The sequence below is a fragment of the Charadrius vociferus genome, unplaced genomic scaffold (assembly GCF_000708025.1).
Source record: "Charadrius vociferus isolate BGI_N301 unplaced genomic scaffold, ASM70802v2 scaffold1118, whole genome shotgun sequence".
Taxonomy (NCBI): Eukaryota; Metazoa; Chordata; class Aves; order Charadriiformes; family Charadriidae; genus Charadrius; species Charadrius vociferus.
Window position 1 is genome coordinate 57,915 of NW_009649790.1, and position 14,390 is coordinate 72,304.

The following is a 14,390-nucleotide window of genomic DNA, read 5'->3' on the forward strand; positions in this document are numbered from 1 at the left end:
TGGGTACCCTGGGAACAATTGGTCTTGGGTTTTGTTAATTAAAGTTAAATCTAGATTTCATGAAGATAGAATTAGCTTATGCTGTTAGGAAGTAAATGGGAACACAAGAACCATTAAGAAAAATGTGTCATTGTCATGACTAGAATAAAACTCTTCATACGTTATTTTGTTTTTATAATTGATTATAAGTGCTTGGTCTCATTCCTGTTGACTTTTAGGTAATTTTTTTACTAACTTATAAGCTGTCACATCTCTAGGAATACTGAAATTTGTGGTGGTCTGTTGAGTTTATTTGGGTTAGTGAGATGTGAAGTATTTCCTTCTTTCCTTCCTTTTTTTAACAAATTCGCTGAAATAATTATGGAATCAGTTGTCAGCTCTCTGCAAACTCATTGTATGTATGAAGTGCAGTAATTTTGGTGAGCCTCACCTTCAAATCATAAAGAAATTCAGCCTTCCTTAAGGAGCACTTCAATTGTTTCTTCCATATAAAGTACCATTCTATAAAAGTATTAACCACTTAAATGTATTTTGTCAACCTTTCTCGTCTTTTAGGAATATAACTTAAAGTATGTTGAATTGATTGAAGAACAACTTAATGAAGCACTTACAACATACCGCAAACCTGTTGATGGGGATAACTATGTTCGTCGGAGCAACCAAAGGTAAACTCTCCAAAAGAATTCTCTTCATCCAAAAAAACTCATTGCATTACACTGCAATGTTATTTATTTTAAAAGAAAATTTCAGAATTGCTGGGAAAACATGATTTCTCTTTATACCAGATTACAGCGACCACATGTCTACCTGCCAGTTCACCTTTATGGCCAGTTGGTGCACCATAAAACAGGCTGCCATTTATTGGAGTCTCAGGTGAGGATAATAACTATTTATAATTCAAAAGATTTTAAAAGAGTATTGTAAACGTTTTAAAATATGTTTTAAAAGAAGTGGCATTTAAACAGTCATTGCAAAATAAGTAGATTATGAAAGTCTCAAATTACATGGGGCCAAAAAGTTGCGAAGACAGTCTTTGCCATCTAGTCTCATGTAAAATTCCTTCCTGACCACTGAAATATCAGAGAAATACCTTGCAAAGTTTTTCTTAAAATGGCTAGCAAGAACGTAGAATGGAAACCAGCTCACCAATAGAAATAATTTTTTAGTCTGTGAGTGAATTATATATTGACAACTAAAACTGTGCTTATCCTTTTATGCATACAAAAACATGAGGGAATAAAATCTTCTTTCTGATATCCTGAAGAGCTAAGAAAACCCTAAGCCAATTCATAGTTGCTTAAATAAATTGACTTTTAATGTGGGTTTGCAAGATGATGTAATGAATGCCATATAGTAGTCAAAAAGTTCAAGAGAAAGCTTGTATATTGTAGCATCTTAATCTGATGAATCTGATATCTTTATAAAATCTGAATTAACCTGATGCAGTCAGTGGTAACATTAAAATTTTCTACCTACGTTACCATTGCTGTTAATTTATGGTTATTATGCTAGAACTACCAGTATTTTATTTTAGGGTGCATACTTTAAATTAGCACTTTACCTTTATTAAAACTGCAAGAGAACCTGTTCCACTGAGGTCTCTTCCTTTTCATTTTCAACTGAGTATTTTTTTCTTCTGTTTTTCTCCTTCAGAGTATTGTTACAGATCTAAGTTACACTGTTCGTTCCCCAGTGCTGGATAAGTGGGAAGGAATTAAGCAGCTGAAAGCAGCCCTTTGGGCCTTGGTTAGTAACAGATTTACAATCTTTTTGCAGCTGTTTCAGTTCTGTTTTGACTCTTCTGAAATAACTAAGCAAAATCCCTTAAAATCATTATTTAGAGGTTTTGTCATAAAATGTGTGTGACTTTCCAAGTTAGTGGAAAGTACCTTAATAGTCGCTTTGTCTTTTGGTTGGTTGGGTTTTTTTTTTGGAGGGGGGTGGGTTTTTTGTTGTTGTTGGGGTTTTTGTTTGGGGTTTTGTTTTAAACCAAGTAAAAAACCAGATTGCCACATGTAGCAACGGTATTACTATGGAACCAGCGGTTACCACTTGCTGTGGCCTATTTTTAATACATTTACTGTGGTCCAAAATTCAGTTTTTCTGGAAGAAAATTGGCTGCCACTGTTGATGCGTGTGAATATATATGGTCATGACATCCCTAGTACTTGGGATAACATGGGGAAAACCTAGTGTCTGTGCCTATCCAAGCTAAACTTCTAAAGTTGCTTTGCCAACTCAACTGCTCATCTGCCTCTTTCTTGTCTTCCCCAAATTTATTTTGGAACATTTGGCCAAGGTGACTATTACTGGAAGATATTGTAGGTATGCAATAAAATGGCTGTAGTAGAACTGGTAAAATGAGGAATACATAGTAGTTAACTGTGACCAGTTTTAGGTATTATGCATAGTGTGCTGAGTCCTTTTTTGGATTTGCATGACTAGGAAATGCCAAAAAGGGTGCTCAAATCTCCAGTTGCTTTGAGAAGATATGGCTTGAAACTGTACTACCAACAAACAAATGTCAAAAGCTTTGCACTAATAGTGCTGCAGATCACATCAAAATCAAAACTTATTTGACAAACTGTTTTGTTCCAGGGAAATATTGGATCATCAAATTGGGGTCTTAACTTGCTTCAAGAGGAGAATGTAATTCCTGATATAATGGCACTTGCGCAACATTGTGAGGTTCTCTCCGTTAGAGGGTATGTGTATCTGATTTATGCATAAAATTTACAGATGGTAGTTCCAGTAGGTTTTCAAATAGCCTTACCTAATTTATGTGAATATTGTTTTGCCACTTACTTGGAAATCAGTTATTAAAGAACATTGATCAATCTCAGTCCTATACAATCTCAGAACCGTATAGGAAGTATAAAAGAACATGCAGTAAGCAAATGAAACCTGTGAAAACATAATACTTTTTTGTTTTTTTTTTTTTTTTTTAACAATTTAAATATTTGCTACTTTATTTCTGTTGGAATCAATTTATTATTCTATAATTTTTATTCAGTATCTTTTTTGAATCTTTAAAAGAAAGCATAAATAGATGGTCTTTTGCCTAATACTGCTATTGCATTAATGTTTGTCCTTTAAAAAAAAAAAAAGGTAGTTTTCTACTTTATGTATCAGGCTCTTGTAATAATATTTTTTTTTAATAGTGTATTGTTCTCAGGTATTTTAGTGCATCTCTTAAGCTTCCATTGATTTACAAATAAAAATCAGGAACAAAAAGCTATGTGGCAATTTTGTGAAGTTTCTGTTGAATTTTTTTTAAACTGTTTCGTTTCAAGAGAGAAATAAGTTTAGTTAAATTAGATGCTATTATTGTTGCTCTTTTTTTTTCTATATATACATTAAATACAGAACCTGTGTCTACGTGCTTGGTCTAATAGCCAAAACTAAACAAGGATGTGACATTTTGAAGCATCACAACTGGGATGCAGTGAGACACAGTCGTAGACAGCCTTGGCCAGTGGTCCCTGATGACATGGAGCAGCTCTGCAATGAACTTTCTTCTATACCCAGTACTCTTAGCTTGAACTCTGAGTCCACCAGTTCTAGGCATAACAGTGAAAGTGAATCTACACCTTCAAGTAAGTAACAACTAAAAACCCTAAACAAACAAAACAAAACAAAAAAACCCAAACAAGCAACAACAACTAAAAAAAAAACCTCCACAAACCAGCATTTTGGTGTTCTTACTGACTTTTTGACAGGATATGAGTTTCAGGGAAATGGTTTAAAGGGTGCTATTGCAAGAAAGAAGAGTGCAAGCCAGGGGACAGTTATATGCATTCAGAGAGATGTAATCAAGTGAGAGGGAAGAGAACAGTGTTTTAGATTTACATTTGGTGTAGAAATAAGAAATTTTAACATCAGGGTAAGTTACTAGTTTTTTATGTCAAGTTATGGCAGCTTGCTATAATTCCCTGCAGAAATCTCCATGCTGTATACCTAAAGATACATTTACTTGTTTGTCCTCAAAGGAATAAAGGAATATTTAGAATATATGTTCTGCGTATACACACACACATATATGCAGTATTGCTGTATTTAAATTCTTTTATATTTGGTGTATCTAATACATTTTAATTTTGCTGTCGATATTTGGAATTTAAATACAGAAATATACAATTTTTAGATATCATTAAAGGAGCGCATCAGTTGTAATCCTAGTAGCTGGATATTTACACTTAAATAAAATAGCGTGGCTTTTCTTTTGAAGCAATGAGACTTTCAGCTCAGGTACTCCTGAAGATACTTAATTTACAGTACAAAGTTCTGCAGAAAAAATGTTAAATTAAAATTGTAGTAAAATGCATAGTCTCCCATTTTAGCTTTTATAGAATTGCTTACTTTTTCGCAACATAGTTTATACGCTTTGAAGAAACGTCCATTTTCAGTGACAAATTCTCATATAATTTCAGGTATGTTCATCATGGAGGACGACCGTTTTGGTAGTACTTCCACTAGTACGTTCTTCCTAGATATTACTGAAGATGCAGAACAAATATTTTATGACAGACCTGGACCTTCAAAGGACAAGGACCGTAGTCCCTTTCCTTTTTTCTCTTCTAGTAGACTTGTGAAAAATCGCATTCTAAACTCTCTTACTCTACCTAATAAAAAACATAGAAGTAGCAGTGATCTAAAAGGAGGAAAGCTGTCATCTGACAGTAAATCAGGCCTGAGGCGAAATCGTACTGTAACAGAACCTTCCAGTAGCATAGACTTTACTGCTGGGGAAGAATTCAACACTGTTTTCAGAGTTCCTAAAATCCACACTTTACAATTAGAAACTTCTTTTGTCGGAAGTAAACACATGGAAGATACTGATAGTACGCCAAGTATTGGAGAAAATGATCTGAAGCTGCCAAAAGGTCTTGGAAATGAAATTCGCCAGGAAAACACAAGCAGAGAAAGGCTAATAGGAGATGGTACTACACAAACACATTTCAAGAGTCGTAGCTTAAGTTTTAATACAGATACCACAACAAGTGGCATAAGCTCAATGAGCTCTAGCCCTTCAAGGGAGACTGTAGGTGTGGACACTACAAACGTAGATACTGACTGTGGAAGTTTGAGTACTGTGGTAAGCACAAAAACAGTTAAACCAATTCACTGTTCAGGACCACAGTCTAACCACCTGCCTCTCTCAAAATCCAACTCTGTATCCTTGGTACTGCCAGGGTCTTCTCATACACTTCCTCGAAGAGCCCAGTCTCTTAAGGCTCCTTCTCTTGCTACAATAAAAAGTCTTGCTGACTATAGCTACACAAGTTCTCGAGATGCCTTTGGCTATGCTACACTAAAACGCTTACAACAGCAGAGAATGCATCCTTCACTGTCTCACTCAGAAGCCCTAGCATCTCCAGCAAAGGATGTGCTGTTTACTGACACTATTACCATGAAGTCTGGCAGCCTGGATTCTCGGCTGACCCCAAGCCGGTAAGAGATTATGTGCTTGTTTCTTTCAAAGCTGTAAGAGCAATTAAATAAGACAAGTATCTTTCTAATACAGAATTCACAGAATGGTTAGGGTTGGAAGGGACCTCTGGAGATCATCTAGTCCAACCCCCCTGCCAGAGCAGGGTCACCTACAGCACGTTACACAGGACAGCGTCCAGGCGGGTTTTGAATGTCTCCAGAGTGGGAGACTCCACCACCTCTCTGGGCAGCCTGTTCCAGTGCTCCACTACCCTCAAAGTAAAGAAGTTCCTTCTCATGTTAAGATGGAACTTCCTATGTTCAAGTTTATGCCCATTACCCCTCGTCCTATCACTGGGCACCACTGAAAAAAGACTGCTCCCATCCCCCTGGCATCCTCCCATTAAGTATTTGTAAGTATTAATAAGATCCCCCCTCGATCTTCTTTTCTCTAGACTAAAGAGACCCAAGTCCCTAAGCCTTTCTCCATAGGAGAGATGTTCCAATCCCCTAATCATCTTCGTTGCCCTTTGCTGGACCCTCTCCAGCAAAGGACAGTTCCCTGTCCTTCTTGAACTGGGGAGCCCAGAACTGGATGCAGTACTCCAGACGCGGCCTCACCAGGGCAGAGTAGAGGGGGAGGATGACCTCCCTCGACCTGCTGGCCACACTCTTCTTGATGCACCCCAGGATGCCATTCGCCTTCTTGGCCGCCAGGGCACATTGCTGGCTCATGGTCATCCTGTTGTCCACCAGGACTCCCAGGTCCCTCTCCACAGAGCTGCTCTCCAAGAGGTCAGCCCCCAACCTGTACTGGTGCATGGGGTTATTCCTCCCCAGATGCAGCACCCTACACTTGCCCTTGTTGAATTTCATCAGGTTTCTCTCTGCCCATCCACCACCTCTCTGGGCAGCCTGTTCCAGTGCTCCACTACCCTCAAAGTAAAGAAGTTCCTTCTCATGTTAAGATGGAACTTCCTATGTTCAAGTTTATGCCCATTACCCCTCGTCCTATCACTGGGTGCCACTGAAAAAAGACTACTCCCATCCCCCTGGCATCCTCCCATTAAGTATTTGTATGTATTAATAAGATCCCCCCTCAATCTTCTTTTCTCTAGACTAAAGAGACCCAAGTCCCTCAGCCTTTCCTCATAAGAAAGGTGCTCCAGTCCCCTAATCATCTTTGTTGCCCTTTGCTGGACCCTCTCCAGCAGTTCCCTGTCTTTCTTGAACTGGGGAGCCCAGAACTGGACACAGTACTCCAGATGCGGTCTCACCAGGGCAGAGTAGAGGGGGAGGATGACCTCCCTCGACCTGCTGGCCACACTCTTCTTGATGCACCCCAGGATGCCATTCGCCTTCTTGGCCGCCAGGGCACATTGCTGGCTCATGGTCATCCTGTTGTCCACCAGGACTCCCAGGTCCCTCTCCACAGAGCTGCTCTCCAGGAGGTCAGCCCCCAACCTGTACTGGTGCATGGGGTTATTCCTCCCCAGGTGCAGTACCCTACACTTACCCTTGTTGAACTTCATAAGGTTTCTTTCTGCCCAACTCTCCAGCCTGGCGAGGTCACACTGTAAGGCAGCACAGCCTTCTGGCGTGTCAGCCACTCCTCCCAGTTTTGTGTCATCAGCAAACTTGCTGATGGTACACTCTATCCCTTCATCCAGATCATTGATGAATATGTTGAACAAAACTGGGCCCAGTACTGACCCCTGAGGGACACCACTTGTTACTAACCTCCAACTAGACTCTGCGCCACTAACCACAACCCTCTGAGCTCTGTCTGTAAGCCAGACATATTTTTTTCCAACTTCATCTAAAAGTGACACTTGTTGAAGGATGATTCATAACTTCACTGAAAGCAGTATCAATATTAGGAGGAGAATAGGCTAATGAGAAGTCTGAACTTTGTAAGTGCCGTCAGAGAAGCCCAGCTTTCATAGCTGTCCTCAGTCCCTTTAATGCTGTTAGTGACAAAGGACTATGTTTCCTTCTATCACATTTGCTTCCTGTTTAACTTTTTTTAATATTTAAATGCAATTGCACTTCTAACATTGCTAAAGTTACAATCACACAAAATTGCTTGTACAGTCAGAGCTGTATTTCAGAAGAGAATTTTCTTGATGTCACTTGGTAGAGGTTTTAGGACAGAGACTCCTGCCAATATGCTATATTACTGTTCACTGTGGCACCAAGGTCAGTGGTGAGATAGTGGCACCAATGATATGAATGCGAGTTTGGCTTCTTAGCTACAACAGAGCAAAGATTTTACTAATAGGGTTTATTTTTAGATTGCAGTGTCACCTCTTTATTTTTGAGTAATATTAGCTCTTCTGAAGAGTAATTGGATAGTTATATAAAATATCTAGCTCATGACATTGACGCTGTTCCCAGCAGCTACAGTCAGCACTTAACTTTATCTTAAAAGCTCTTCTACTTCCCAAACTTTTAGCTAGTGGATTGGATTTTCAGTTTACTATTGAAAGGGAAAAGATGCTATGTCTGTTTTTACCTAAATATCCTGTCTCACGTGAGAGAAAGGGGAGATGTTACCAGTACATTAGTCACTTCCTTACTGCACAGAAGAGCGAATGCCTGGTCCCTGAATTTCAATCCACATACCCAGTTGAGTGTCTATAGTGCCTACTAGTTTCCTTCCTGATTAAGAGCAACATTAATTTTTTTTTTATATTTTCACATGATTCTGCAATGATGCCATAAGAGATAAGTTTTGTTCCCTTTGTTCATTTAAGTTAGAACTAGACTGAGTGTGCTGATTAAATTAAGGATGATTCAGTAGTTAAGCTGCACCATCCTGGAAATCAGAAGTGCTGTTCCTTGCTCTGTCACTGGCTTCCTGTGATAATGTAGGAACAAATCAGTGTCATTTCACAGGCAGTACAGATTCTGTAGTCACGCTGTACTGTTCCTTGCAGTCATGCCCTTGATATGCAAAGCAGCCTCCCTGCAGCGGACTATCATCCCGAGACTCAGCATGCAGTGTAATACTAACTGTATTCCTGGTGCTTAGCTGTTCATGATCTCTCGTGTCACTGGTTAGGCTCCAGGATTTGAGCTGACCTGTTTAACGTTGAACTGAAATGACTGGAGTGCTCGTACCTCTGAGAAGGTTAAAAAATTGCTGATGTACATATTATAAAAGATTGTCAGATTGTCTTGGTTACTGATACAATTGATTGGAAAGACTATGATTTATATCATCATTTTATATAATCTTACTGGTTACAGCTGAGTGTCTCCACTGAATAATTGTGGTCCTTTTAATTTCAGAGTATGTTACTACTTCCAGCTAAATATTCTTTTAACTGCTGCTTGTCACAGTCAGCTCTGCTCACTGTGCAGGTTCACGTTTGTTCTTTGTCTGTTCATGTTGAGCGAATTCTTTTTCCATGCTTGGGTGACCCAGTGGGTGGCTCCTTTAGAATACAGGAAAAAAAATGTTCCTTGCTCGCATCTCTGGTACCTAGCAGGCTCAAGCTCTACGTTAGCAGTTTAAAAGCCTAAGTCTTTACGGACTGTGTCTGAGCTGTAAATCTTTGAAGCCTGGTAAATTGGAGAAAATTTGTGTTTTTATAGAGTTGGCAACCCCTTAAGCAGAAGTTTCATCCTGCTATCTTTCAAGTCCCTGTCCCAAGACTTTCAAAAAAAAGATCACAAATTTTTACCCAAGGAACTGCCAAACCATGCAATACAACATGAGACAGAACAAAAGAAATGAGCCTGTAGCTGTAATTTGACAGAGTAACAAGATCTGGGTTCTACAATGGGAAGATGAGGATAGTCTTTGTGTCAGCAGTCCTTCTTACTTGTAATGTGCCAGAATGAGAGATTTACCAAGATTGTGATTTATTATTTCAATGTTACAGGTTTATGAAAGCTTTAAGTTATGCTTCGTTAGATAAAGAAGATTTATTAAGTCCTATTAACCAAAACACACTTCAGCGTTCCTCTTCTGTTCGCTCCATGGTTTCTAATGCTACGTATGGTAGCTCTGATGATTACATTGGCCTTGCTCTCCCAGTGGATATCAATGAAATATTTCAGGTATGTATGTGATAACTTAATGGATTTGTTTGCATTTTCTTACTGGAAGGTAGTTAACTTACATTATCATCAGAATAGATTAGATCTACAGAAATGAGGAAAACAGGATGTGGTACTTTCAAGGAATGCGTTTTGGAGAACAAGAGTTACTTTTCTAACCCTGTTTACAGAAAAGTGTTAGTCTGTTTTGTATTATTAAACAAATAATGACACAGACTAGGTTAGAAGTGTGTTAAACAGTGGTAGCATAAATATGCTGTAATAAGATTTTTAGTTGACAGCTAGCTTTTATACTAAAATTAGCATAGTCTCTGGACATTTGTTAATACCTCTTTAGCCAACTAACTGATATGTTCATTGGTCAACCATAAATGATGTGCATAATCCCACAGTAAACTTTCTGCTACTGTGATCTTGATTTAATATTACTTTATTTGTATATCACAGATATATTTCTTTGTTAAAACAGATTCTTGTGTCTTATCAATTGCCTTCCTCTCTCTACTTCATTAAAACACATTCCCATTTAACAAATTGATGCATCACAATGTTTAATATTCTGTTACCTAATTATCAAAAACAGGACATGGTCTATGTCAGAGGTAAATCAGTGTCTTCCTTATCTTTAGTTTACTTAGTCTTCGCCTTTCAAACCTAAAATCCTTTCTTACTAATCTCAAAAAATTACTAAAGCTAGAGCAAATGCAAGATTTTCCATCATACCTGCTTCTATTTCCCCTTTATGAAATTACTTTTGTTTCTCTCTCCTCTATAGTCTTTATGGCATGTTTATGTTGCCTCACTTCTTTTCTCTCAACTCTTTTTGTAGAGTTGAGACACATCTCGACTCTGCATCATCTTACAGGCGACATTTTAGATGTCCTGGGTGATTTTGCTCTACTTTCCCGAGGTCTCCAGTGTTGTAGAGTGATCATGGACAGATCGTTAATAGCCACTTCTGGGTCACTGGTTTCCTTACAGCCTGTCACCACTATATTTTACCATTTACTGACTGTTCATAAGCCTTGCTTAATAAATGTTTGTTCACAAATCTGTTTTTCTCATTGGCTTTTCCTTACTTCTCGGGAACCCATTCTTAATTTCTTCCTCCAATTAGATCTTTTTCCTGAAGTAAAAAATTGACATCATTTTATTTCCTCATAAACAATATCTGGTTTTCCTTTGTATATAATTATCACCTGTGTTAATTTTAACTTTCTCTTGAATATTCCAGGTAAAGGAAACTCCATATTTCGAGAAGAAAACCACACCTCCATTTGATGACTGTGGAGCTAGGGTCTTTGCACCTGATGCAGAAGGTATTGGTTTTGTTCCTCTTCTGTACCTTTCTGTTGCTTATTTGTACATTTGGTGGGGTGTTGGGTTTTATTTGTTAATTTTTCTTTACAGAAAAGGTTATTTTTAGCTGTTAATTTTTGAGCGCTGTGTTCTGGATTCAGGATAGCAGGCTGTCAATTCCCTGTTTTATGTAGTTCAAGATAATGTGGTGTCACTTCAAAGCCTGATCCAGCTCTAATAAACTAAGAAGGAAAGTCTATGTATCTTTGATTATCATATGAGCTAAGTTAATTGAAGACTGGTAGTGATACTGCATTAAAGAAAGTAACAAAATTTAAGCTAAAACATGTATGTCACATATATATTGAGCTGTTATATTTTGACTCCCCTTTGATTACATGTGAATTTATAGGAACCAATAAAGGTGTTAGATGTGTAAATTTTGTCTTTCTGTGATGTTTCTGTGACAGTTGATCAGCAGAGGTGATGGAACATGGTACAAGAAAATTGCAAGTGCTCTGTAATGCCTGGCTTGTTCTGGAATGTGCTTTCTTTTTACCCCAGAGTAGTCAGAAATCTGTAGGGCATCAATATGTATCTTTTCAGTAGGACAACTGAAAAAGAAACATTGATATTAGTCCTATAGTAGTATAGGATAGCTGTTGTCTTGCTTCTTAGTTAACTGGAACATTATTACAAGCACTTTGAACATCCAAGTAGACACATCTTACTGATTTTTTTTTTCTTTTGTGTTGTTAATGTATTATATAAAGATGACTTTCCTGAAAGTGTGTTTCTGTAGTTTACTAAGCTTCAGTGTAAAGTAATGCCTGTTCAAAATTGTATTTGTTGGTATTTTCCACACAGGGAAGAGCATGTCACTAAAGTGTCTCAGGCTTGTTTCTGCATTGTTGAGTCTAGTTTCATCCTATTACAGGCACTAAGTTACAGTTTTTTAAATTGTGTTTCTTTTTTCATTGGTGCATATATCATTTATACATGTGGTATATTGTTGTACTAATCTTGTTTGATACTATGAAAATTAGTAACATACTAATGTTACATGGATATTACTATTACTAATGTTGATATAATGTCAGGGTTTACCACATATCTTCTTACAATATGTGTGTTTAGAGGTTGAATTCTGTCCTTTGCAATGTTTTGTTATATATGATAACCCGGGACTAAAATGTGATGTTTATTTCCCGAATGCAAACAAAACTGTTCAAAAAAAGTTTCTAGATCTTCACACATACCCCCCCTCCCAGCCTTAAAAGGGGAAATTTAATTGATTTTTTTAAACTGTTTTATTAACTGTTGGTTGTGTGGTTTTCTTTTTTCTGATGTCTAATTGCTTATCTACAGGTCTTCCATCAGGTACAAGTGATGTTGTCAAAAGTCCTTTTCAGATGCTCCGACAGCATATCAGTCTCACAGAAATAATGAATCCCAGCCGTTCAGATGCCTCTCAGTTTTTAGAAAATATAGAGGATACAGGGCTAAAGGAGCACACGGATGAGAACTGCCTTTACTGTGTCTGCATTCAAATACTGGATTATCAGCCTAACAACAAAGCGAACTCTTCATATAGTCATACAGGTTAGTGTTCCTTGTGGGGGAAGTGTGATAAAATTGAATGAAAATATTGAATTTTGTTCATCTTTAAAATTGATGAATCTGTAAGGGGGTTTTTGTTGTTATGTTTTTGTTTTTTTCTTACTGACTATTGACCTTGAAATTAATTCTTCTTAATAAGCTCACTGCGTAACCAATGGTATTTATATGGCCGTTTCCATCTTTCCTGCTTCTAGTGGTGTTAGTAGTTAAATATTTCTAAAAGCTTATGAAAATATAAAATTGAAAACCTTACAAATCAATGTCCTGAAAACTGAGGTTTGTGTTCAAACTAATGAAAAGTCTTGACTTCAAAGCAAGTCTGTACCATAAAACAAAACAAAGGAAATCTGATTGAGTCTGTTGAAGTTGAGCTGTAACTTCTGGGATTTAATCTTCTTTCTTCATATTTTGAGATTCAGATCAGATTCAGAATGATTTTTTTTTAATCTCCTCTGCAGAGCTTGCAGTTACATGCCTTTTTACAATGTATATAATAATAAAAAGATAATCCCGTAATGGAAATCCCGGTTTCTGCTCAGTAGGAATCCTTACCATTTTACAACAGTGTTATGCATTCAGGTAGTAACACATAAAGAGTACTTTTGGCAAGGGGAATGATGTACAAAATGTGAGGATGCACAAAATGTGAGGAATGACCGAGAGAGCTGAGTTTGAGCTCAAGTTCAGTATCGAGAAGAGATGGCAAATAAAATCCCAATTGTAGTCTTCAATTAGCATGAGGGGATTAGTAGGCGAGGCAGAGCAAGGCTCTTTTCAGAAGCACAAAGCCGAAGGATGGAAGACCACGGATACGTGCTGCAGGAATGGAAATTCCATTTAAACATAAGGGGAAAAACTTTTTGCAGTGTAATTTGACCTCATTTTGAAGTGAGCCCTTCTTTGAGCAAGGGGTTAAACTAGGTGATCTCCAAAAGTCCCTTCAGACTTATGTTTTTCTGTGGTTCTGCTAATTGTGCAATAATTAAAAGCTTGGATTTTACATTCATCTCTTTACATCCAAAATGCCAAAGGCTATAGATAGTGAAACCTCCCAGAAGAATCTTACTTGTCACATCTTTCTGTTGATGAAGTCAGAGCCCTTTCTGCAAGACTTTGTATGAACAAAAAGCTTGTGCATATGCAAGAGCATCTTTATTATGTTATTGATATATCCATGCTCTATTTTACATGAGCTCTATGTGATTACAATTTTTTAGGCTTCTGTCAGTGCTTAAGAGTTGATTATTTTCACTCGAGTATTATAAGATTTAAAAAAAAAGTTATTTTTGGACATTTTGAGTACGACTTGTCCAAAATCAAACATCTAGTTTCTAGCTGGTTTATATGCTGATAGTTGCCATACTTAGTGCATCAGTGTCTTGCATGCTTAACATTGTTAAAAAAATAAGAAAAGCATTTGAAGTGAGGAAAAGTGTGAATAACAAAGATGCAACATCTTGTTTCGCTCAGATTTTTCAGACATTCCATATACTGACTGGTGTGGGCAGACCATACACAATCACTTAGATGTGCATTCCTCCAAATTTTCTGGAATTTCAAGCTGTAGTGATGCAGTATCCCGTGGTTCAGCTAGCAGCACCAAGAGTACAGAGCTTGTACTAGGTAAGTTTGAAAGCCTTATGATTATTAGAGACTTTAACTCTTAAAGTATTTTTTAGGTATTGTGGAAAAATAATATTTTATTTATATATACTGCAACAAAGTAATGCTCTTTAATTAAAAAACAAAACAAAAAACCAAACAACACACCCCCCCTTTGGATGCCCTAATCATTATCTAGGAAGATAGTTGCATTATCAATTACAATGGCAGATGGCATACTTTCAAACTGTTCTGCTTTAGCTTTATGGCATTTTTGCAGGTAATGTAAATGCAGCTCTGTACCTGACATTACAATCAAACTGATTGCTTTTCCCCCCACCAGTGTTGTTTGTTTAAAAAAAAACCCAAAC

General features: G+C 37.5%; 1 protein-coding gene across 1 annotated transcript in view; it reads left to right on the forward strand.

Annotated features, from left to right (window-relative positions):
• The window catches only part of LOC104291630 (rapamycin-insensitive companion of mTOR-like), a 74,096-nt gene that overhangs the window by 56,877 nt on the left and 2,829 nt on the right, over positions 1-14,390 (forward strand). Inside the window, exons 24-33 of the mRNA XM_009890890.1 lie at positions 556-665; positions 786-873; positions 1,654-1,746; positions 2,599-2,705; positions 3,367-3,596; positions 4,431-5,451; positions 9,321-9,498; positions 10,733-10,817; positions 12,280-12,399; positions 13,888-14,040. Coding sequence (XP_009889192.1) covers positions 556-665; positions 786-873; positions 1,654-1,746; positions 2,599-2,705; positions 3,367-3,596; positions 4,431-5,451; positions 9,321-9,498; positions 10,733-10,817; positions 12,280-12,399; positions 13,888-14,040 — 2,185 coding nt within the window. The remainder of the gene's footprint in view (positions 1-555; positions 666-785; positions 874-1,653; positions 1,747-2,598; positions 2,706-3,366; positions 3,597-4,430; positions 5,452-9,320; positions 9,499-10,732; positions 10,818-12,279; positions 12,400-13,887; positions 14,041-14,390) is intronic.